This window comes from Rhinolophus sinicus, chromosome X (genome assembly GCF_036562045.2).
Source record: "Rhinolophus sinicus isolate RSC01 chromosome X, ASM3656204v1, whole genome shotgun sequence".
NCBI lineage: Eukaryota > Metazoa > Chordata > Mammalia > Chiroptera > Rhinolophidae > Rhinolophus > Rhinolophus sinicus.
In genome coordinates, this window is record NC_133768.1 from 18,764,268 (window position 1) to 18,789,954 (window position 25,687).

Below are 25,687 nucleotides of genomic sequence, written 5' to 3' on the forward strand. Positions count from 1 at the left end.
CTGCGCTCCAGTACACCTTCAGCTAAAGGCAGAAGACCTCATTTGAGGAAATAGGTATGTGAATAGGATTTCTGTTCGAAATCGCAACAAAAGCTACTATTTTTTAAAATTTCACTACAAAATCAACAAAGAATGATCCAAGGAGGTGAGTTGTTATACATTGTGATATATGCTAGAGTGTTAATTTAATGAACATGGATTGATAAATTCTTGAGGGCATTAAATAGCAGTGTCTCACTAAGGTTGTACTGCTTTACTTATTGGAAACTAGTTAGGAAGTGGATGCATTTCCTAATATCAAGCAACAGTCTTAAATACAAAGGCATCTGAAAAGTGTAGTGGGGAAAAAGGATAAAAAAGAAAGAAAGACAAAAAAAGAAAAAATACAAGGAAGTAAAACGTGTAGTGGGGAGAAAGGTAGTGGCAGTACTTGGGGTAGCTTGTCGCTAGCTATCCTGAAGGATATTGGACCTCTGGTACCTGGAGGATGGGATACTCATCCACAATTAAAGGGAAGCCTGGCTGGTTACATGGTTCCTTTCTCTCCCATAGACTCATGCTAGACAGGGCTCTTGTGGCCAGAACTTAGGTGCATGCTAGGCAAACAGGGATTCTCATGTGGGCTGAGGAAATACATCCCAGCTGTCAGAATGTAACTCCAGCTTAGACCCTCATCTACAAATATGAAGGCACAACCTAAAAGAACCATGCTTTGGAGGAAAACCAGCACTCTGAAAGAGAGGCACCAAATTCAGTCAACGGAATAATGAAACAGCCGGGGAGATAGTTTAATATAGGGTACAGAATAAACTTGAAATCCTCAGACATTTGGGAAGCTGTATCCACAAAGAAAAGATTGCTGTAAAAAAGAAACTAAGTTTACTTTGGAATTAAAATATGATCTTGTAAATAAAAGTTCAGTAATGGAGTGAAGACCAAATTAGCTAGCTTAGATGAAAGTTTAGGGATTCTGAGAATGTAGTAGAAAGACAAAGATAGAAAATATGGCAGAAAAGTTAAAGTACTATGAGGGTAGATTTAGGAGTCCTCACAATCCTCTAATAGAAATTTTAGGAAGAACGAACAGAGAAAATGGAAGAAAGTTCCTGGAGTTCAAGAGGGCTTGAGTCTTTTGATTGGAAGGGCCCACTGGGTTCTGGGTGTAAGAGGACCAGAGCTTGTTAGCGTGGTAGTCGTGACAATAAAGAGGACGTGACAGATTGAAGAGTGGCTGGCTTTGAGGTAAATTTAAGGGCTGAATTGGTAAGGGAAGCAAAATACAATTGTAGATTTAAAAATTAGGTAATCAAGAAATGATGATTTACATTGAGCAGTGTGGGAAAAAAATGGGGAAAGAAATGTAGCTTTTGTTTGCCTTTCCTGCAGCTTGAGCAATTCCATCTACCGTGTATAATATAATTTGGTTCTCTGAGCGTGACATAAGGAGAGGGACTAGAGTTGAGTCATAAAATTGAAAGACATTGAATTTTTGGGAAACTAAAAGCAGAAAAGTGATTCTCGTACCGTGTTTCCCCCAAAATAAGCCCGGATCTTATATTAATTTTTGCTCCAAAAGACGCATCGGGGAGTCTTTTCAGAGGATGTCTTATTTTTCCTGTACAACAATCTACATTTATTCAAATACAGTCATGTCATCTTCTTCTGGAACATCGTCATAATGTACTAAATGCATCCGTCTGGCTGCTGATCTTAACTGGGGCTTATTTTCGGGGTAGGTCTTATTTTCAGGGAAACATGGTATGTATATTAGCTGCAAAAAGCAAAGTGAACATGTAAGCACCCTGTTAACTTGCCCAAGAGGGAGATCATGAACGTATCTAGGCATCAAGAGATATAAAACAAATAAATTATATTCATTATCCCTACTTTAAAAGATAGCTAAAATGCCATTTCTATACCTATTAACTTGGTGTGCTATTTTTATTGCTTCTTTTAATGAATGGAAGAAAGTTTTTGTGAATTTCCTGAGATTCTCTCCTTCCATTTCCCTTAAAACTACATTTTAAAAAACTGAATTCTTCCACAGCATTTTCCGGATCATGATTCCTGTAAGTGGGAAGGGAATATTTTATTGAGCTTGGGGTGAAAGAGGGGTCCTAGAAGTATTTTGAAGGCAGACGAAGTATTTAGTATGTGTTCACTCCAATTGTTAGATTATTTCTGCTTGTTTGTCTTCAGATTCAGCTGGTCTCTGAGCTTGGTTCCTGCAGCAAAGGCAGGGGCACCCTTACTTCGTCACAATCCTGAGAACTCTGCTGAGCAGGTTCCATTCTAAGAACATTGGTTTCATTCTGAGTGTCGGAGGAGTTACTTGTAACCCCAGGGTTACAAAGTTGAAGTATAGTCATCTCTGCTTGGTTATTTTCTGATTTGAGTTTGTATAATGACAAAATAGAAGGAAAAATGACCAGTCAGAACCTGTTTGTTGAACAATTACTGATCACCTGAGTCAAAATAAGGTGAGGGGACATTTTCCGTTTGGGCTATGTTTGTTAGGAAATAGATCTGATGTAAAATGATGGGAGTAATAGCAAATACGTCTGTTATGGTAGCTTGGGTACATTTTTTAAAGCACACTGAATATTGGGGAACTCCTGACGCTTTCTGAGCAGGCGAGTGCCATGATCACAGCAGTGCTTTAGAGGGTTACTCTGCCTCCATACTTGGCACCAGCCCTTACTTGTAATACGGTTCCTAGTCATTTGTGTGAGGGTGGCAGAAAGGAGCAAAGGCCAGTTGAGAGGCTATTTTTGTCCTCTAGGGATTAGGAAATACGAAGCTGAGAGTGAATGGTGACAGTGAGAATAAAAAGAAAGGGACAGGTTCCTGAGAACTTGTGGACAAGGAATGGACAAGGTCTGCCAACCTGACTGAATATGCAGGGAAAAAGCAAAAGGCCATAGTAGTCATTCAGGAGAAGCAGGGTTTTCTCTCGATGAAAGTGTTCGGCAGACAGTCTGGTGGGAGTGTTAGGTGCTAGCCTGATACATGGGTTTGGGGAATCAGCTTAGTGTAAGTGGTAGTTGAAACCATGGAATAAAGAGAAAGCAAGCAGAAGAGAAGAGGGCTGAGTGACCCACCCGGGGCCAGGCTGCAATGATGGGTCAAGGGAGGTAGAGGCAGAGTAAACAGCAGTCGGGAAGGTGGGAAGAGAACTAGAACTCAGTTTAAAGAAACTGAGGAAGGAGAGAATTTCAAAATTGAGGGTATCGATTATCTGTCAAACCCCAATAGAAAAAGCCGAGGAGGAAGAACGCCAAGAAAAGGAGTTAGCGTGCAGGTGGAGAATTCTTAGAGCCAATGGGGATTGGCTTTATGTGGGGAAATTGGGGAGACGGGTCTTCAGATACCTTAATCACATTTCATGCCTTCTTAGTTGGCTTAATTTCACAGCGTAGTATGTCATTATGCTTAGAAGCTTAATTCACCTTTATCACTTTGTAATTAGATTTTTAAAAGGGGAAAAAGTATTACGGCCAGAGATGATTTTGGTGGGAAGAAAGCCGTGACAACTTACTCAGGACATGTACTCCTTCCATTTTTCATAGTTGAAAATTTTTTGGTTTGTTGGCTTGAAGCTGTTTGAATAAATAACACGAAGCATGCTTTTTCTTGAAAATGAGTATGTCTCAGAGTTGACTTGTTGAAAATTCCATTTATTAATGTTTCTCGTGAGTATATCTTTAAGGAATACACACACACACACATACACACATCTATATGTTTAGCATCTGAAAATAAGACACATAAATAACCATAATTTATAGCAAACAAGTACAATCAGAGAAAAAGGAAAAAGGATAAATTGCTGTGGAAATTCAGAGGAGAAAGAGATATTTTCAACTTTTTTTTGTGGGCAAGGGAATTTTGGGTAAAGGTCCAAGCAGAGATGATAGAGGAAAGGTGTTCCAGGTAGAAGAAACCCTGAGCCAGATACAGAGTCGAGGTCTTATGGGGACATTGGGCATTTTTGTTTGGCTGAAATGTGTGCCCGTGGTGGTGAGGTGAGGGCAGGCGCTTGAAGGAACATTAGAGGAAATGATGGAAAGGTAGTTTGGGGCCAGGACTTAGAAGATGGCAGGAGTATGAACTGTATTTGGAAACAGCAGGGAGCCATTAAACATTTTTTAATAGAGGAATGACATCACCTAGCCGATGCTTTAGAAAAATGACTCTTCTATTATTTGAAATGTTAATAAGCATGCAGCGCTTGTGTCATCAGCAAAGAATGATAAAGGTAAAAGGAAGATGTGTCTAATAGTACCATTAAGGTTAGATTAGAAAGTGAAAAAGTAGACATAAGGAAACCAATGAGGGAGGAGGTTTATGCAATTACTTACAACATGAGTAAACCACAATCCCTGATGTCTGCTCTTTTGAAACAGTCGTTAGTATTTAGTGTATTTTTTATGGGTTAAGTTCTTTTTGTCGTAAGTTTTTGGCTTGAGTAGAAAAGGGAGCATTAGGTCATGGGGATGTCTTGCAAAAACTCAAGGCAGATAAGGTTCTGTAGCTGGACCTGAGAAAGGTCTAGAACCAGGAACTGGAAAGCTATTGGTAAGCCTCTCTTCCCCACTCCCTCTTCTCTGTTTCTCAGGGCAATCACTGGATTCTGTTTATTTTTCATTTGTAAACTTGATTTCACTAGTGTAAGCGGAAGTTGGAAAATGGCCTTCCTCAGCTCCTTCCTATATTCCAGCCACTAGGGGAAAGGGAGAGACTGAGACAGACTGACCCTTGGTCATAGGACTTTGATTTTATTGTGCTCAAAGATGAACTTATTTTTTCCATTTTATAGCTAGTGCCAATCAACTGTTTGGCCAGGAGAGTATAAATACACTGTGGGAATTTACTTCTCCAGATCGGAGGGTTGGTTAAGACAGTTCACTGTAAATTAGGCAGAAATCCCAAAGGGTGTTTACTATAATTATGTACTTTGAGTTTTTACCGATGTTTAGTGTATTGGTTAAAAGATAGCAGACTACATTAAATTTAGAGAAGTAATACAAATATCATGCAGAAATTTCCTCTCAGTAAGGTACAGAGTGTGTTTAAGTTAAGCCTTAATAAAACTAGTTATCCCTGGGGATTGTGGGGTATATGGGCCGAGAGGAGACAAGTGCTGGGGTGCTGGAAATGGTCTGTATCTTGACGTGGGTGTTGCAGTGATTACACAGGTTTATGCGTGTGTCAAAATTCATCAAAATGTGTGCACTTGATGTATGTAACCAGTATCTCAATGAAAAAAATCTAGGCGGAGTTGACTTGTCTGATTTATCTACCTTGCCTTGTCATATAGATGCCCATGTATCATTGGAAATCAATTAAGTTCTCTTTTATTTTATTTAGATAATGTTTTTGATAGATAGTCGTCTGTCATATAATTCTGAGTGTTTCAGAAATGTAAATATCATGGTGACATTTTAGATACATGATATAAAAAAAGTAATACTTGGTTTACTTCTTTCCCTAATTTAGGAGCTGTGACTGATGAGAATTAAAGGCCATGGATGAAGATGGACTTGAATTACAACCACAAGAGCCAAACTCATTTTTTGATGCAACAGGTATAACTACTTGGGCTGTTCCACTTTCTTTCCAACTACCAAATTTGGAATTGGTTATCGAGTAGAGGAATTGCTAGACTCTCACATTGATATTCACACTTAGGTATCTTGTTATCTTGTCAAGCCTGTAAATGTTAAAGTGAGCACATTATTCCCCTCCTTACAAATTTGGCTCCCTCACAACCAACTCTCATATTCTTGTCAGGTATAGTAGCAGTATCAAAATCTTAGTGTTATCTTTAGTTATTCTCATTTTGCCCAGTTATAGCACTAAGTCCTGTTCTCCCTTTGTAATGTTCCTTGCTTACATCTCTTCATTCTACTTCCTACCACATAGACAGGCTCTATCACCTCATTCTTAGTCTGCAATAACTTTTAACTTATTTTCCTTACCCTTAGTCTCTTTTATATAGCCCACCAGTCAGAGTACTCATCATGAAATAACACGTGGCCCATGTCATTTCTGTTTTCCTTTCCCCAGAACATCAGGTAGAAACCCGAGGCCCTCCACATTCTCATTCCATCCTACTTTTACAACCCCCTCTCATAGGTTGACAGAAGAAGCCTTTTGCTTCAGGAAGAGGGAGTCTTACCTCTCTCCCCAAACTGGACAAGGAAAATTAAATTCATGAAGTTCTAAAAATAGAAAAAAATTATTCCCGATTTTAGGTTATCCATGGTTCCAATTATATAACATTGCAAAGTGACTGTGCTTGATTTTATGAGGTAAGATGGTTTTATGTCACATTAGCTAGCTACCCTTATAAATAAAATATTAATGAGTTTTCCATTGGAGTTGAAATGATCATATTATGGTATATTAAAGAAATTGCAATTAACTGTATCAGGAAATTAAATATTAGTGATTTTTAATTTTAACTTTTCTTTAATCTCTAAATCCACCGGGAGGGGGGGCGGGGGGCTGTATGTGTGTTTTTCTTAACAATTTAGGATAGTCTTTTGACTCAGGTTTGGTAATTTCAGTTTGATAATGATAAATGCAAAGTTATAATTCTTCATTAGAATATGAAGAATAACTAATGTGCTTGAAAGAGAGACTAAGCTCTTTGAGGAAAAACACACAGTCTTTGCTAGTTTAATCTCGCCACAAGCAAGCCTGGATCGTGGGCTAAGTGGTAGATTGAAAGGCTATTGCATTTTAGCCCTGATTATTAACACTTACGGTGTTTGTTTATCTTTGAGCAAGTCACTTAATCTGCCAGGGCCTCCATTTTCATATGTCCTAATAATAATGAAACCTCTCATTACAGTTTTTCAGAACACTTCCCATATATTCCCATTTGATCATCACAACAGTCCTGTGAGGTATGCATGGCAGATACTACTGTCCTCATTTTACTGAGGAGGAAACTAAAACTCAGAGGTTAAATGACTTGCCCAAGGTCACAAAACTATTAAGCATCCAAACCCTGCTCTCTGCTTTAGATTTTTTAACCATTGCTCTTGCCACTAAATGCTTTCATCTTTATGTCTGCAAAATGGAGATCACAGTGATCTATTGCTTGATATTAATGTTGACAATATTGAAAACAAATGAATATAAAGCATTTTGTAGAAGTTCTCTAGAAATTAAAGCATATACACACACACACACACACACACACACACACACTGCATTATTTATAGATGCAATTAAAATGGATATTAACTGGCTTTAAGATTTCCTACGTTTTTTAAGGTTCTTTGGCTGTTGTTGATCATTTGTGTTTGTTAAACAAAGCCATGTGTCTCTTCTGAGGGCCTGGCCAGTGACACACAGTCATTGAGTTAGGCAGCTGCTTGGACTCAGCCTGGTCTGAGTCTCATCCAGAAACACTAATCAAATCAATAGCTTTTTAGGTAAGACTTTTATAAAACTTCGTATGCTTTTTCTCTGGACCAGGAGCCAAGATACCAGATTTATTTTATTTTATCTTACGTTACGTTTTTGGCAAGGACACCTGACTGTGAGTGCCATTTGTGGCATTCATTCAGAGTAATATTTACTGAGCACCATAATCTGTGCAAACTGTGTGATCTTGGTGAAGTCATTTAATCTCACTGGGCTTTCATGGATTCAACCCTGTACCTTCATTCTTGACTGCAGAGTGGACTAGAGTAGCGTTTCTTATATTCTGAGGAACTGCCTGGGAGATTGAAGTATGGGGAGGGAAGCAGTACCCTGGGGAAGTTGGGGCAGGCCCCGCTTCAACTATGCTCACCCTTCACCGCTCCAGAGCAGCTGCACTTGCCTTCATTTTATCTATCCACAGAGGCTCCTTAACCAGTTGCCTTTCTTCTTTAACTGTGGCCTTCTAGCCCTCTTTTCATATTGGCCCCAATCCTTTTCTAACCTAGATTCAGAGGATTATTTCTAAATTGCCATAGTCATAAATGGAGGATATTGGTGGACAATTGTACCGGAACAAGGGGAGAAAGGAGAAAAAAAGAAGGAAAATAAAAGAAATACATAGGAGAGATGGAAATAAAAAAAAGTATGAGTTGAGCGAGAAATGGAGCAAGAAGGAAAAGAAATGAAAACACATATAATGAAGGAAAATGGTATATTTGCCACCTGAAGTTGCTTTACTTAATAATTTTTTGTAATCATCCCTTAAATACCTATGCATATGGGTTTAATTTTAGTGAGCCTGGAATTTTACTTTCATGAATATTTTTCTTTTGTGACTGCCTCAATTGCTTTGTTTTTCTCTTATTTCCTTATTGATTAATTGATTTGGGAAGAGTAGAAAAGTTCTTGTGTTAAAAATGTTCATATCTGGTATGATTCAAAAATAGATTCCCTCTTTATTTCTTTATGTTACTGTTTGCGAAAACGGAGGAGCTAGTCTGTTTTCCTGGTAGAAATTAAATAACATTTGTATTCATTGAGGTAATCATGAATGCCGACCAGAAATTTGTGATTTTAATTTTTTCTTTTTTAAGGTGCTACACACATGGATGGTGATCAGATTGTTGTGGAAGTACAAGAAACTGTTTTCGTTTCAGACGTGGATTCAGACATAACTGTGCATAACTTTGTCCCTGATGACCCAGACTCAGTGGTAATCCAAGATGTTATTGAGGACGTTGTTATAGAAGATGTGCAGTGCCCAGATATCATGGAAGAAGCAGACGTGTCTGAAACGGTCATCATTCCTGAGCAAGTGCTGGACTCAGATGTAACCGAAGAAGTTTCTTTAGCACATTGCACAGTCCCAGATGATGTTTTAGCTTCCGACATTACTTCAGCGTCAATGTCTATCCCAGAACATGTCCTGACAAGCGAATCCATCCATGTGTCTGACGTTGAACACGTGGTTCACGATAGTGTAGTAGAGGCAGAAATCGTCACTGATCCTCTGACAACTGACGTAGTTTCAGAAGAAGTATTGGTAGCAGATTGTGCCTCTGAAGCAGTCATAGATGCCAACGGGATCCCTGTGGCCCAGCAAGACGATGACAAAAGCAACTGTGAGGATTACCTTATGATTTCCTGTAAGTCCTGGGGTGCAGGGATTGTCGATATAGTAGTTTATTCTTTTAGAAATTTTATTGGGGAATATTGGGGGACAGTGTGTTTCTCCAGGGCCCAACAGCTCCAAGTTGTTGTCCTTCAGTCTAGTCATGGAGGGCGCAGCTCAGCTCCAAGTCCAGTTGCCGTTTTCAATCTTTAGTTGCAGGGGGCGCAGCCCACCATCCCATGTGGGAATTGAACTGGCAACCTTATTGAGAGCTCGCGCTCTAACCAACTGAGCCATCCGGCCGCCCCTCCAGAAGCTCAGCGGCAGCTCGTTGTCTTCAATCTAGTTGTGGAGGGCGCAGCTCACTGGCCCATGTGGGAATCGAACCAGCAACGCTGTTGTTCAGAGCTCGCGCTCTAACCAACTGAGCCATCTGGCCGCCCTGTCAATGAATTTTTGAAGGCTGTCTTTCCTAACTTACACCAGGGGTGAAACTTCCTTGACTTCCATAAAATGAAAGTAAATGTCATAGACTTTCCTGCATTGTTTCAGTTTGGAGCCTGTAAGATAACTCAAAATTAAGAAAAGTGAAATGGTACAAGGTAAAGAGTGATTTCTCTTTAAGGATGCAATAGAAAGATGAGATTTGCTCAGTCTAGAACGACAAAGATGGAAAGGAATAGAACTGAACTTTGTGAAATCATGAAGGATGTGATTAGGCTGTTACCAGCCTTTATTTAAATTGGGAACCCTCTTGAAAGTTAAAAGGATTTCAACTTGGGGAAAAATGTATAACCAAACTACTTATATTCTTTTTTTTTTTTTTTTAAAGATTTTATTGGGGAAGGGGAACAGGACTTTATTGGGGAACAGTATGTACTTCCAGGACTTTTTTCCAAGTCAAGTTGTTGGCCTTTCAATCTTAGTTGTGGAGGGCACAGCTCAGCTCCAGGTCCAGTTGCCATTGCTAGTTGCAGGGGGCACAGCCCACCATCCCTTGCGGGACTCAAGGAATTGGACTGGCAACCTTGTGGTTGAGAGCCCACTGGCCCATGTGGGAATCGAACCGGCAGCCTTTGGAGTTAGGAGCACGGAGCTCCAACTGCCTGAGCCACCGGACCGGCCCCCTATATTCTTGTATATGGATGCACAGTACTACTTATGTAATACTTATGTGCATATATATATAAAACATTATTTATATAACATACAGTACGGGAAAGAGTTCTGGCATAGCTTTGAAACACAAATGATTCTGAAACATGATTTCAAGTATGATAGACTCATATTAGATTATTGAAGATAGGTTATTGGGAGATGGGTACCTGGTCATGCCATTACCCGAGAGGAGGAAATAGGAGAGCCAGGGTAAAAAAAAAAAAAAAAGTAAAAGAAGTGTTTGAATGTTGGGAGCTGTTTTCTCTGTGCAGCAAATTCACCTGCTGATATAGAAAGACCTGCAGTGGCTGGGTGGAAAGCTGAAGGGTGGTGGCAAAGGGTTGAAAAGCCTCTGTCTTAATGGGGATGGGCCAGGGCAGGAAGCTAAGAGCTAGTGAGAATTACACCGAGGGGCCAGCTGGGATGGGAGTCTTTTACGTTTGTATGAAAGACGCTCTGTTTGCTATGAAAATGCTATTTTTAAACACCACCGCCAGATTGTCTATTGCAAGACCAGGCAACCCAGGGGCAAGTCTGGAGAAAGTAGGGAGTCGGGTTTGTTGTGCTTTACAAAGGGAAGAGGATCTGGTGACGTACTTAAGAGAAAGTGCTCTTGGTTCTCCTTCTCTCCATTTTCTGCCCTTTCTGTCTTCTTAAACTTGGTTGCTAAAGAGTAAAATGCATTGTTTTGGTTTGACTTTTAGCTGCACACTATCTCTTGCCTTTCTTACTCTTAGAAGTTCAACCCTCCAAGAAAGTCATCAAAAAACCAAAAAGTTGCTTTAGTAACAGTTGCCATAGTGTACCAGATTGTTGTATCGCGCAGAACCCAGATTTGTAAATTTTTCATTAAAAATCTTATTTATAGTCATCTTTCTTTTAGGCCCTGGATTTCTGCTAATTTATATAGATTTTAACGTTCCTAAAAAATAAAGAGGACACAAACTACTGTTGTAGTGTATTTTAGTATATTTTATGTGTATATAATATACCTTTTTTAATACAGTTATAATTTATTCCCTTTCTTTTAAAGTAGACTGTTACATCTAAGCCCACAGAATACGGAGAATACACACAGGTTATGTTATTCCCCTGCTTTACTGTAATGAAATGGTGGTTGGATTGGTTTTAAATTGGGTTTAGGAATGGTGACTTTTGGTAGTATCTTTGGTCTTCTCTATTATGCAGGTACTTCTTCCCTCGTTTTTCTTCCTCTGCACCATCATCCCTTTTCCCTTCAAAGTAATGATCATGTTAAAATTTTTAATTTACTATTGGCTTTGGAATCAAACCAATTGAATGCTTTGGGATCTTGGGATTAATTAGCATTTCTCTTGTTTCTACCTCTTGGTAAAGGTACTTCTTTTATGCTGCATTTTGACCTAAAACCTACAGTGATTTCAGAAGTTTGGGATTGACAGGTTTGTGGTAAGCACGTAGCGGAGCTGTGTCCTGATTTCATCTGCTATAGAGAATGCTGAGATACCGTTGGTAACAGGCAACGGAATGCTTTCCATAATGTGATGGGAGATGGCAGTAGCTCTGAATTCCTATGATATTTATTTATCATTTCATCGACAAAGAAGAACATGAACAGATGTCCAAATACTTCTCTCTTTAAAAATGTCAGTAAGTCATTGAATCTAAGAGCCTAATAAACAGCTTTTATAAAGTTTTTAGTGTCCATGTTGTCAGATTTCTTCCCTCTGAAGGTCTCATTTAAAATGATGGTGAAGTAGCAGTCTTCATTCTTTATATGGCAGTAGTGTATATTGACACAAATGGTCGCTGTTAAAGGATAGCTGCCTTTGAGGTCAGGGTGACCTCTTTATCTAGTCTGCAGTTTAGATGTTATGATTGCTTCTAAATTGTATGTTTCTTGAGGACAGGAACTGTCCACTGCATCTTAGCCACTCATGTATCACCTGTGATCAAACCCTATGCATATTAGTTGTGAAATATGTATTGAATAAATGCGTATATAAATGCCATAGGTGAAAGTCTGTGGGCAACATGCCTCACCCAAGGTATTAACGGTACATTCGTCCTTCCCTGTAGCTGTTGGCTCTTATTTGGTTCTGGTCGAGCTAGATATGGTAGTATTGCTTTACAGTGCTTAGGATTTTTCTGGTTCTCTGAGAGGTGAAGTGTTTGGGTCGTGTCCTTGTTTATTTATTCAAGTTGTTTCTTAGTTCTTCTTCACCTGAGACAGCTACCAGACATCCCTAATTTTTTTGCAGTGGTCTTCAACCTTCTGGAGTTTCTCTTTGCAGCTGCATCGTCAAGATACTATTTTGTGAAACATCAGTTTGTACAGTAGGGAAAGTTGGAAAAGATCTGGTGATGATGAGTCAGGCACTGCCTTCCAATAGCTGCAGGAAACAAAATTGTCTTTGAGTGCTTCTGATATTAACATGATCAATGAGATGTCACTCTAGATCTTACTGACATCTCCCACGTCTTTTAATTAGAACCGGTAGAAGGTGAGCAGGAGTTAGGTGTTCCTTTCTAATCCTAGATTCAGCCCAAGTGTTGCAGTAACTTTTTTGGTAATAGCTTTATACACACACAGCATACAGTTCACCCATTTAAAGTGTGCAGCTGAATGGTTTTATATATTCACAAACTTGTGCAACCATCATCACAACCGATTTTAGAAAATTTTCATTACCCCAAAGAGAAACCCCATACCCTTTAGCTATTACTCCCATCAACCCTCTCCATCCCCTCCAATTCCAAGCAACCCCCAGTCTGCTTTCTGTCTCTATGAATTTGCCTATTCTGGACATTTCATGTAAATGGAGTCCTATAATACGTGGTCTTTTGTGACTGGCTCCTTTCGCTTAGCATAATGTTTTCAACAGTCATTCATGTTGTAGCATGTGTCAGCGCTTCATTCCCTTTTTTTCCCTCTGTTACTGGCACCACATTTCCTTTCTTGAAGAATCCAAGTTTTATTTGAATCGTCCCCATTTATCATTCCCCTTATTCAATCAGTAACCATGACCTATTAGTTTCGTCTTTGCAGTATTTCTTGGGTCCACATCTTTTCTTCCTTTTAAAAAAATTTATTATTCATTCTTTTTTATTACTGAATAATCTGTTGCATGGGTATGTATTTTAGTCCATTCATCGGTTGATAGACATTTGGGTTGTTTCCACTTTTCGGCTGTTATGACTATAATATCAACATTTGTGTACACTTTTTGTGGGCATATGTTTTCATTTCTCTTATATATAATACATATAAGAGTGGAATTGCCAGGTCATATGGTAATACTATGTTTAACCTTGTGAGGAACTGCCAGGCTTTTCTAAAGCGCTACCTAGTTTGCAGTCCCACCAGCAATGTATGAAGTTCCAATTTCTCCACATCCTCCACAGCACTTGTTAATATTGTCTTTTAGATCATGGCCGTCCTAGTGGATGTGAAGTGGTGTCCTGTTGTGGTTTTGATTTGCATTTCCCTAATGGCTAATGATATTGAGCATCTTTTCATTTACTCATTGGCCATTTGTATATATTCTTTGGAGAAGTGTCTGTCCAGATCCTTTGCCCATTTTTAAATTGAGTTATTTGTCTTTGTTATATATAAAAGAATTATGTATATATAATTCTTTATATAAAGAATTCTGTATTATATGTAAAGAATTCTTTATATATTGTAGATACAGGTCCTTTATAAGATACGTGATTTGCAAATATTTTCTCCTATTGTCAGTTGTCTCTCCTTTTTTTTTTTTAAGGAGGGCACAGCTCACAGTGACCCAAGCGGGGATCGAACCGGCAACCTTGGTGTTATTAGCATCGAGCTCTAACCAACTGAGCTAACTGACCAACTCTCTACTTTTTTGATAGTGTCCTTTGATGCGCAAAAGTTTTAAATTTTGATGAAGTCCAATTTATCTCTTATTTTTTTTGTTGCTTGTGCTTTTGGTGTCATATTTAAGAAATTGTTACTTAATCCAAGGTCATGTGGATTTATACCTGTTTCCTTCTAGGATTTTTATAGTTTTAGCTCTTATATTTAGGCTTTGATCCATTTTGAGTTTTATTTTTTTTATATGGTGTGCAGTGCGTAATTAACTTCACTTTCTGGCATGTGGATATTCAGTTACCCTAGCACCATTTGTTGAAAAGACTGTTCTTTCCCCATTGAATGTTCTTGGCACCCTTGTGGAAAATAATTGATTGTAAACATGAGGGGTTAATTTCTGGACTCTTAATTCCATGCCATTTATATGCCTATACTAATTTCATGCTGTCAGGAGTGAGGAATGGATTACAAAATTTACTACCCTAAATATTAAAGTCTAAAATTTAAAGTCCAGGCTAAATGCATAATTCAGTTTTTAAAAAATTAGCAAAATGAATGTGGTAGCAACATAATGCATTCTTATGGAAGACAAGGGTAACGTCAGAGAAAACATCTCAGAGGCCTCTGGAGCATGGGGTCCCATCTGCCAAAAACCAAACACTTGGCCAGGAGCCTCTATTCTAATGTAAACCTATATGATGCTTCATTTCTAATATACATTTTAATAAAATATTGCTTCCAGTTATTTTAAGCAGTTTTAAAAGAGACAAATTAACAAAAATCATAGCAAATAATTTAAGCTTAGAACCCTTTAAACTAGTTCGGTTAAGTGAAGGTATGTTACCACTTTTAACATGTTGATTATAAAATTAGAAATTTTGCTTTGTACAGACCATAACTGGAATAAAACTTTTTGATGACAGTGAGTGTGGAGTAATAATATAACTGTGTTCTCCCCATTTAGCTGTTTTTATATTCTAAGGCCAATGACTTTTTCATTAAGATAAAGTTATATTTAAAACACTATTTTCTACAATATGCAACTACTTTTATAAAAACTGAATGTTAATAAATCATTAGATTGCTTAGTTCTTAACTAATTCTTATTATTAAACTCTTTTAGGGTGGTGGCATATATATAATTTAAATCCATTTGAATTAATATTTCAAAGGAAGAGCTCAGGTGCTAATGTGTGCAGAATGCTTTTAGACTCATCAGATCCATCTTCTAATGACCCATGAGGCAATTGGCATTTCTATCAGAAGACGTAATTTAGTTTGGTGAAATTTGTTGTTAATGAAGCTCTCTTTTTCAGGAGAAAAATGTTTAGGATTGTATTTGTGGTTTGATTGCTGTCAAGTCAATATGGATAATTTAAAAAAATTTTTAAAGACTTAAGTCTTTCTTATCCCAAGAAAGATTATTTAGTTGGATATTTGTAACAAGTTGGTAATAATAAAAATAGGTAATAGTAAACCTTTAATAAATAGTATCTCTACCAGAACTTAATATATATTGTTTTCCTTACAACAACCCTATAGTGTTCGTGTTATCACTATTTTACAGATTGGGTAACTCAGGCTCAGTTTAGGTAACTTGTCCAAGGTTACACAGTCAGCTAGCCTTAGGATAAAGATTCGAATTCAAATGTGTCTTATTCCAAAGTGTCTACTCTCCACTCACATACTGCCTTTCTTTGTGTGTGTGTGTTTATATGTATGTGCGTTTAAAGTGAATATTACAAAGCAGTAGAGTTTGGGATACATAGTGATTATTGGCGGATGGAGGAGCCCAATAGAAGTCCAGTGATTACTAAAATCCACAATATTACTGAATACCCAGTTTCAACAAAGGAAATAATTTGGAGGAGAGTTAAACATTTTCTTAGTTAACTCTTTATAGCAGAAGCCACCCATACAGCCTCTATATACCCTATTCCATTGTTTTTCTATCTCAAAAATGTTTTTTCCCCAATTTATGTTTATATGAAAAAGAGGAAATCATATAGAAACTATTTTTACTATTGTCCATGTTTACTTTTCTTACGTCTTCATTCATTCAAAAACATTTATTAATCAGCCACGATAAGCTAGGAACCTTGCTAGCTATTAGAGATAAACAGTGAAAATCTCTGGCTTGTTAAGAGTACACAGTCTTGGAGAAAAGGCAAACAGAAACAGGTAATTACAGTTGAGTGTGAAAAGATCAATAACTGGATATACAAAGTATTTTGGAAGCACTAAGGGCAGAAATGGTGGGAAATTTTTGGTACACTTGAGTGAGCCAAATGCTATGAAAGTGTTATAAACCAAAGTTCCGTGGAACCTTGGTTGAAGACATAAATGAATTTATTTCATCTCTCCTCCTCTTTATTTTTCCTCCCTCCCGTATTTTGAAGCAAATTCGACATACTGTTTCATTCATAAGCATTTCAATATATATTTCTCAAAGACAGGGATTTGAAACAAACCAATAATACCATTATTACATCTTTAAAATAATTTGGGGTGAACTCAATTTGAAGGAGGAATACAATGTTCAGTGGGTGGCTGAGGAGGGAGGAAGGGCACAAAGGAGGGCATATTTAAAGGCACGAGGTATGAAAGGTCTTTGTTCAGAGACTTTTTATTTGGGGTGCACATGTCTTTGGTGAGGAGAATGGAGGAAACAATAAGAAGTAAGAGTGGCAAAATAGGGCACAAATCATAAAGGCCCTTGAATACACTAAGAAGCCTGCTCTACCTTTCTGATGTAGGGAGCTGTTCAAGTGTTGAAAGCAGATTAATACTAAGATTTATGGTTTAGAAAGGTCATCTTAGTGGCAGTATTGAGAGTGGACATTGGAGTAAAATCAGAAACAAAAAGTACACAGAGTCGTTTAGGTAAGCAACAGATGATGATAATTTGAAAGTAGCTTCTATCAATAGAGTTTGGCAGAAACTGCTTCATGACACATTTTGGAAGTAGAATTTGGATTAAATTTAGGGTTGAGGAAGAGGGAGGGTGTGAAGCTCCCTGTCTGGTTTCTGGCTTGTGCAGCTGGGCAGATGGCAAGCCCATTAACTAGAGGCGGAGCACATTTGGACGTGCTGGAGATCTGTCTACAGGGTTGCTGTGTGCAGCTGTCAACTGGCCAGCTGCAGTGTGAATGGCACCCCTGTGGGTGTGGAGTGTGGAAGCCTCAGCTTTCAGTTTAGGTGTCAGTTTAGGTGTTTTGACCGGTTGGTCTGATGTTAGCTTCTAATTAAGCACAACCCTGGTCATAGTAGACATCCAATAAAAAGTGGTTCCGGGAATGACTGAATGAATAAGTCCAATCCCTTGTGTTTACTGCATAAATTCTGGAGATCAATACAGTCTAATGGCTTAGAATCTAATGATTCTAGGGGCTACTACCGTGTTTCCTTGAAAGTAAGACCGGGTCTTATATTAAGGTTTGCTCCAAAAGACGCATTAGAGTTGATGGTCTGGTTAGGTCTTATTTTCGGAGAAACTCAGTATAACCAGGGGCAGAAGGATTGGACTTCATGAAATCACGAAAATGAAGTGGTTAAAAAATAATAGATACAAAAATGATTATGGAGAAGATGAATATGTATAGGAGACAGATAAAGGAGACAAAGACATATAAGAAAAATCCAAAAGAAAGGGTCACAACCAATGAACTAGAAAAATATTTGTAATGGAAGAAATTTTCCTGAAATAGAGATCAAATCTTTTTTGTTTCAAGAAATTGACAGAATGATGAAACCACCAAGCCATAATCATAGTAATGTTTAGTGAACTTTAAAACATCATAGGGACATCCACACAAAGACTGTGTTAGAATACAGTGGAACATCGTCTACAAAGTTCTGAGAAAATGTAACCCAGTAATTTTATACTCAGCCAAAATGTCATAGATTGACATTTTTAAATATTTAGGAACTCAGAGACTGTAGTATCCATTAGCCCTTCTTGACAGCCTTATTTGATAATGAACCTAGTGAACCAAAGGATCAATCAATAAAAAGAACTCTAGAATGGAGAAATTGTGATAAAAGGATTTGTAGTGAGTATTGAATTCACTTAATATAAAACTAAAATATTGGGAAGTGGAGGGGTATAAATGTGTTAATTTCCACATCTTTCAGGGTGACAGTAGATACTTGGCTTTAAAATTAAGTCATGTAGGACAAGCAAAATGTGACTTTTTGTTTTTATAGTTTTCTTTACAGGGTTAAGAACTAATTATGACTAAACATTTACTTCAAGATCAGTATTCATATATTTAACAAGTGAACATTGTGTGCTTTCTATATGTCAGGCAGTATTGTAGGCACTTGGAATACATCAGTGAACAAAATAGATGACAGTCCTTTTCCTTGTTGAGAATTATATTCTAGCAGAGGTACACGGGCATAAATGATAACTGCTTGGGGAGAAAAAAAGAGAATAAGACAGATTTGGGGCTACAGAAGTAGTCAGGGTTTGCTGAGATGACATTTGAGCAGAGACTTAATTGTGAGGTAGATGTCTCATAGACATCAAAGACATGTACAAATCTGAATTTGGGAAACGACTACAGTGGAAATGCAAAATTGGGCGTTGTTGGCATATAGATGAAATTTAAACTCTGAGACAGAATGAGATCACCAAAGGGATTGGAGATAAACCAAGACCGTGGACTAAGGCCCTGGGGTTTGCAACAGTAAGAGGCTCCTGCAAAGGACGGAGGAGGATGAAACCCAGAGCTTGGGTCCTGGAAGCCGAGTGGGGAAAGGGAAGCACAGAGGAGAGTGCTGCTGGGACAGGTGAAATGAGGGTGAGCACGGGTGACCTTGATGAACAGTTTTGGGGACGTCACGGGCCTGACTCAAGTGAGTTTAGAGGATGTGGAATAAGAGTTGGAGAAAAGGAGGTGGCAAAGAAATGGGATGAGAGTTTTTGTTTAAGTGGGGGTGGTGGGGGATAGCTTTGGCTGTATGCCAATGAAAGTGATCCAGTGGAGGGTGGAGGGGTAGAGAGGGGAGAGGTGCTGGAGCAGTAAGGAAGGGGCTTTAGTTAGGAACACAGCTGGTTTGGCTACAGTTAGAGTCCATGGCTTTAGCTGCTGGTAGGTGGGTAGATGCTGTAGGCAATAGGTCTTCTGATTGTTTCTGTTTCCAGTGAAGTAAGATCACCTGAGAGCGAGGATGGGGAGGTGGTAATAGAGATTTGAGGAGAAAGGAGAATGTGGAAAACGGGGGAAAGCAGAAAAGGTCAACTGCAGCTTCAGGGTCATGAATTCAAAGTAAAACTGTTTGGGGAGGGGGGTGAGAGAGAGAAAGAGGGAAAGAATGCTTCCAACCAGATTGAGCTGCACAGGTGCTTGTGCAGAGACAAAGAGGAAAATTGCATTTAGCCAAGTTTGTGGTTAGGCCAAGCCAGTGTGATGAAATGAAGAGGGGTGGGTGGGGCAAGGGATTAGAGCGCCAGGGAATGGGAATGGGATTGACCACGGGTTCGAGTAAATGCTAATGTAATAATTTTTGTTTAAGACTAGCATGTTACAGTATCCACTTTTCATTAAAACTGTTCATACTTCCATCCTTTTATTTATAAATATGCATAGTAAAAACATTGTTTAAGTTGAGAGTACATGGGGTAGTCGGGGCTGCTGGGGAGACAGAACTGAAGGCAGTTTGGTAAGAGGTCAGTTGCTAGATGGGAATTTGTATTTTACTTGCTAGGAAATGGGGGCACCGTTCTGTGCTAGAGAGTAAGGTGCCTGGACCTCTGTTTTGGGAAAGCTGACCGAGGGCAGCATCTAAGGGTGTGTAGTGGGATCTCTTTGTGATGTTAATGTACACTGCAATCCAGTAGCGTATTTTTCTATCTTGGCAAAAATTATAATGAAATTTTTCTAGAAGCTTAGAGAGGTGAGAATAACAAAACAATATCACCTATTTCATAACGTTATGAGGAGTAAATGGTATGTTTTAAGGGCTTAGCATCATGCTTGGCATGTGGTTGTGGTGGGTGAATGTTTGGTGTTATTATCTGTCACAATCACCGTTGTTCCTTATTGTATAGATTCCCCATGAAATGTTCTCCATATAAGCTTAGTTTTTGCTGATTTTTAAATTTTAGATCAATGTTCCTTTAACAAGCAATTTACTTGAAGTGGTGTATTTCCCCCCCTCCCCTCCAAGTAATGTTTCTTTTCCAGGAACTACTGGGTTTTCTGAAATCTTAATGGACTATATTTTTAGATACTGTAGTATCTATTAGCATTGCAAATAACCATCCCCTAATTTTCGGTCTTCAGGGGATTTTACTGAAGCTCCTTTGAAGCATAAAATATGCCTATATTTTGCTATGGGTTTGCTATTGCTAATGAGATTGTTGCTAAGTCAAAGTTTTCTTCAGTTTTGAAATTTAAAATGCTAGATGAGATGTAAAGATAATTATAAGGCTTGAGGAAAGTGTGATGCCATGTTTTGTTTTGTTTTTTTAAATAGAAAAAAACTGGGAAGGAAATTTATTAACATAATGATGGAATCTGGTTGGTGGGACTATTTGTAATTTTTTAAAATACTAAATTTTACATAGTGAACATACATTTCTTAAAACGTCAGAAGATAAAAATAAAGGTCTGGATTCTAAAGACAGGCACCTCCTTACTCTGTCTCCCACCCCTCACTAGTTCACTGACTTTGGACAGGTCATATACCATCTCAGAGCCTTTATCAGGAAAAAGTGAGAATCAAGTGAAATAAAAGTACATAGAAATGCTAAGGAAATTGTGAAATGCCATGTAAATGGTAGTTGTTATTAGAAGTAATCTTAATTTCAGGAAATTATGGTCTTCTATTTTGGAGACGCCTTATTCTAAAGCTCTAGTTCTCCATTACTACATTAGAAGAAGACACACAGAAATCATACGTACGATGACTCAGTTTTATCGAAGCCTTCTTTGTTTTTAGAAATTCATTTTTAATGGTAGCTTTAAAATCACAGTGAAATTTTGTATACTTAACAGGACCATCAAAATATTTTTTAAACAAATCACTAATGTATATTTCATAGTTGGAATAATTTCATAGGTTGAGTTGGTGGGGCAAATTCTAAAGGTGAATTCTCCTCTTGCCAAGTGACAGAATAGCTGTGCTCAGCTCAGATAAGCCTGTATATTTGAAATGTGTTTCCCACACATTTATGAAAGCAAACAGAAAGTTCTTTTACTCCAAGTTACAGTTAAATACATGACATTTTGCAAGCTCCAAAGTGATTAGATTTTCCAGTCATCAAAGGTTTTATCTTATTAGTACTGACAAACTAATGTACACAAAAACAGCTAGTCTGACCTTGTTCTTTGTAAATACAAGGACATTTGATCTTCTAATACTTGTTAGAATCAGTTTTGACAAATCTTGCCAAAAGAGGCCAAGCTTCATCAACAATATCAACTGTCAGAGAGGAGTTCTCTGAAGATACAACAGATTTACTGAGGATTCTCCTGCTAGTTTGGTGAGATCTTCATCCTTCTAATGCTATCTCGGTTTAACATTCCAAAGCCACTTGTAAGAAAATAACATTGCTTCCGTCAGCTGAGTATGTCATAAAAATATTTAGCTTTGAGAAAGGGTAAGTATACATCGGGCCAGAAATAAGGACATATGCTGGTTCTTTCTCCCTACAAACCATTTTTATAAAGCATAATCAAGAAACTTGAATTTAGGTAGTTATGTGCAGAGTTCAGAGAACCTCTCTCTTTTTTTTTAAACCGCAAAGGGTTTAACCAACTGATCTCTTTGACTCGTCCTATCATTAAGCTTGTCCTGGATCAGCTCGTTTTCTCTAGCTTCCCAACCTCTTAACTCACTGGTAACTACCAAAGTCCTTGCGTCCTATTTCATATCCGCTGTTGAAGCCACCAGCCATGAACTTGTCCGACGTTCTGCATTTCCGCTTTCTCTAAACACAAAGTAGCTATGTTCTCATCTCCGTTTACCTCCGCGAGTCTCAGAAGGATAGCATATTTCTCCTCCTAGTCAAGGAAAATTCCTTTATCTTTGTACCTAGCTTCATCTCCCTTTTCTTCTGACATCTTGATCCAGAAATTTCACTGTGTCTGGCTTCAGCCTTTCACTTTCTAGTATATTTTCTCCCACAGATCGTGCATGCACGACTATTTTTATCAGTTAAACAGAAAATGCCTTGACCCTGCAACCCATTCTAGTTACTGCCCCTTTGTTCTCCATTCTAAGTTAGACTTCTTAAAGAAATTCACACCTTCCACCGATTGCTCCCCTCACTTTAATCTGACCCCGTAGAGCCTTCACTGCACTGCTTTTCACCAGGAACACCAGTGGCTTCTGGGTTACTCCAGTCAGTGCAGATATCTCTCCTTGACTCGCGTGCATGCTGCATTAGCCATGCACCTTACTAGGGATTCTTGGAATTTTTAAGGCCCTAGCTTCCTTCATGACTTTCCACCAACCTCTCCAGCTGTCCTTTCTCGGGTTCCTTTGTGAACTCCTTTTGTCCCTTCCTTAAACTGTGACAACTCCCAGGACTTCTTCAGTCTACACTTGCCTCACACTAAAGGTTCTCACTGTGTGATTGCAAGGCTTAGTTACCACGGAGCTGATGACTCCCAAATCTGTCGGCCTTTAGCTTTCAGACTGGAATATCCAGCAGCTGACTTCGCATCTCAGTCATTTATTGAATCATTGATTCATCAGTATTCTGAGCATCTACCACCAGACTGTCTTAAAAGATTGAATAATGAAAATACAGGTTCTGCTCTATGAGTGTGGAAAGATAGTGGGGGAAACCCAGATGCCAATGCAGTGAATTGTATACTCGGAGAGAAACGATCAAAGGGTGCTGGGAGCACAGAGGGAGAGGGGCAGGCACCAGTTCTGAGAGCTTTTAGGGACCTTAAAGTAATTAAACATGCAGGAAGAAAGATCCTTTTCCTCATTTCTCTTAACATCTCTTCCCACAGTCACTCAGTTACCTAAATCAGAAATCCCATAGTTATCCTTGGCTCCTCTGTCACGTTCAGTTTTCAGTTGGGCACCAAGTCCTACCATTTCAGTCCTAGGATAGGCCTCAAGTCCAGCCGTCTTCCCTGTCTGTACTACGTCTGTCCTGATTCGAGGCCTTGCCATGTGTCGCCTGCATTATTTCTGTAGACTCACAAGTGGTATCCTTGTTTTACGTCTTGATCCCTTTGGCTCTACCTTTCTTAAGGCCAGTATAGTGTAGAAAAAATGGCAATCTTACCCTGTCACTGATTGGCTTAAAAGTGTCCCGTCATCTATAGCAGAGGTTCTCAAACCTCTGATCAGAATCCCTGGTGCAGGGAACCTTTAAGTCTGTCTATATATCAGGCCCCATCCCTATAGATTTTGATCCTGTAGAACTGCTGGCACTGGCCAGTGTTTTTAAGTTCCCTAAGAGATGTTGACACCTGACCAGATTAAGAAACCTCCAGCTTACCAGGATCAAGTCTGAGCTTCTCTGCCTGGTTGCACAAGGCCTTCCGTGACCAGGCTTTGTCTTAACCATTGGCCACATTTCCCAGCATGCCCTGCGTGTTGAGTTAAAAATCATTCAATTTTATGTGAATCAGGCTAAAGATTATATTTATGAAAAAGACTTGAAAACAGTAACCTTTTAAGTATCCACTATTATTTGTAACGTGTTTCCTGCCTTTTTAGTGGATGATGCTGGCAAAATAGAACACGACGGTTCCTCTGGAATGACCTTGGACGCGGAGTCAGAAATCGATCCTTGTAAAGTGGATGGCACTTGCCCAGAAGTCATCAAGGTGTACATTTTTAAAGCTGACCCTGGAGAGGATGACTTAGGTAAGAGGAAACCTTCAGCATAGTATACATCCTGATAACTTTTGGGTGGTTTCGATTGAGAACACTTGAAATCTTTTGTGAAGAGGACTTGTAAGCAAGGATTCCAATGTAGCAATAGCAAAGTATGTCAAGTGTAATAAGTAAAACAGGTAGAAATGAAGTTTTCACGTGAATTCTTGGAGCTGTCATCTTCCCTGATAGGTGGCACCGTAGACATTGTGGAGAGCGAGCCTGAGAATGATCATGGAGTTGAACTACTTGATCAGACTAGCAGTATTCGTGTGCCAAGGGAAAAGATGGTTTATATGACTGTCAATGACTCTCAGCAAGAAGATGAAGACTTAAGTAAGTAGGTGGCCTTTCTGTGGGAGAAAATTTTATGTTCCTGTAGCTCTTTTTTAAAAAAATATAGCCAGTAATTGAAGGAAACAAGTAGCATTATTGTAGAGATTATTACGCTGCCATATTCCAGAGTAAACATCAGTGACTCATTATGTATGCTTAGAATGTTGCTTTACAAACAGATTATGGCGAAAACCAAGAATTGAATGATTCACTAAAATACTTGGGTGCTTACTATGTGAAAGTGCTGTTGTAGGTATAGAACATCTGAACCTTCTTTGTACTTATCTATTTACTGCATTCAAATGAAATCTTTCCCGGGATCTCTGTAAACCTGGCCACAAAAGTTTATATGATTTTCTACTTAGATGTTGCTGAAATTGCTGATGAAGTTTATATGGAAGTGATTGTAGGAGAAGAGGATGCTGCTGCCGCAGCGGCAGCCGCCGCCGCACATGAACAGCAAATCGATGACAATGAAATCAAAACCTTTATGCCAATAGCATGGGCAGCAGCTTACGGTAAGTCGCATAGCAGCTCTTAGGATTGACTTGGTTCTTGAACATGAATTCATGATTGAAAGATGGTTTCTGTGGTCTTAGGTTTCAGAAATCTGAAATACCAGTACCTTGTAAGGGTTATTTGATTTGGACAAGAGTAGAGGAAGATTTTATAAAGTCTACTTTTTGTCTTTATTTTTAACAGGATTTTCCTTCATGTGTATATTACGTAGAAGGATATACTGCAAGAAGTACACAGGCTTTCAAGCTGAAACTTTTCATCTTGATTATATCTGGCCCAAGCTTTACAATTTTGGGAGACAACAAGGGAGTCCATGGGGCAAAATGCTGACATGTGTTTTTTAGATTTGGAAGCTAGGCCATTTCCTACGGGCTCACTAGAATAAATGTGGTCATGAAACCCATTACTTAGAATGGGGAATTTGTGTCATTCATGAGTATCATGGTTTACATTTTGTTGTTGTAGTTAATAAAGAATCCCTAATTCTTTATAATTTATAATACAGTATAATTTTGTTTTTTAATGCGCATTGTTAGGTAATAATTCTGATGGAATTGAAAACCGGAATGGCACTGCAAGTGCCCTCTTGCACATAGATGAGTCTGCTGGGCTCGGCAGACTGGCTAAACAAAAACCAAAGAAAAGGAGAAGACCTGATTCCAGGCAGTACCAAACAGGTGAGGGCACGAGTCCCACAACGCAGCGTGCTTTGCGAGCTCTCAGATGAAGCTCTAGTATGTATCCACAGAGGTGTTGTGATGGCATTTCAGCTGCTAGACCACATGTAGCTTTTGTGTATTGAATTGGAAAATATAATTTTAAGAATTCAGTGATATTCATGAATGATTTCCTTGGATAAAATGGAATGGATCAAACATGGATGAAAAAATTGAAAACTGATGATTTTTTTTTTTTTAAGTAAATAGATTTGAAGAATCTGATTATGTCAGCAT

At 38.6% G+C, this 25,687-nt stretch overlaps 1 protein-coding gene across 6 annotated transcripts in view; it reads left to right on the forward strand.

The window, feature by feature from the left end:
- ZFX (zinc finger protein X-linked) overlaps positions 1-25,687 on the forward strand; it is a 44,071-nt gene that overhangs the window by 12,285 nt on the left and 6,099 nt on the right. For 4 of the 6 annotated variants that reach the window (XM_019713805.2, XM_074324329.1, XM_074324328.1 and 1 more), the window contains 6 exons: positions 5,500-5,588; positions 8,535-9,086; positions 23,721-23,870; positions 24,072-24,215; positions 24,581-24,733; positions 25,271-25,411. In XM_019713805.2, coding sequence (XP_019569364.2) covers positions 5,528-5,588; positions 8,535-9,086; positions 23,721-23,870; positions 24,072-24,215; positions 24,581-24,733; positions 25,271-25,411 — 1,201 coding nt within the window. In that variant the 5' untranslated portion in view covers positions 5,500-5,527. Of the gene's footprint in view, positions 1-5,499; positions 5,589-6,859; positions 6,915-8,534; positions 9,087-23,720; positions 23,871-24,071; positions 24,216-24,580; positions 24,734-25,270; positions 25,412-25,687 lie in introns of those variants that run through there. The other 2 variants (XM_074324330.1, XM_074324331.1) reach the window with 2 other exon arrangements.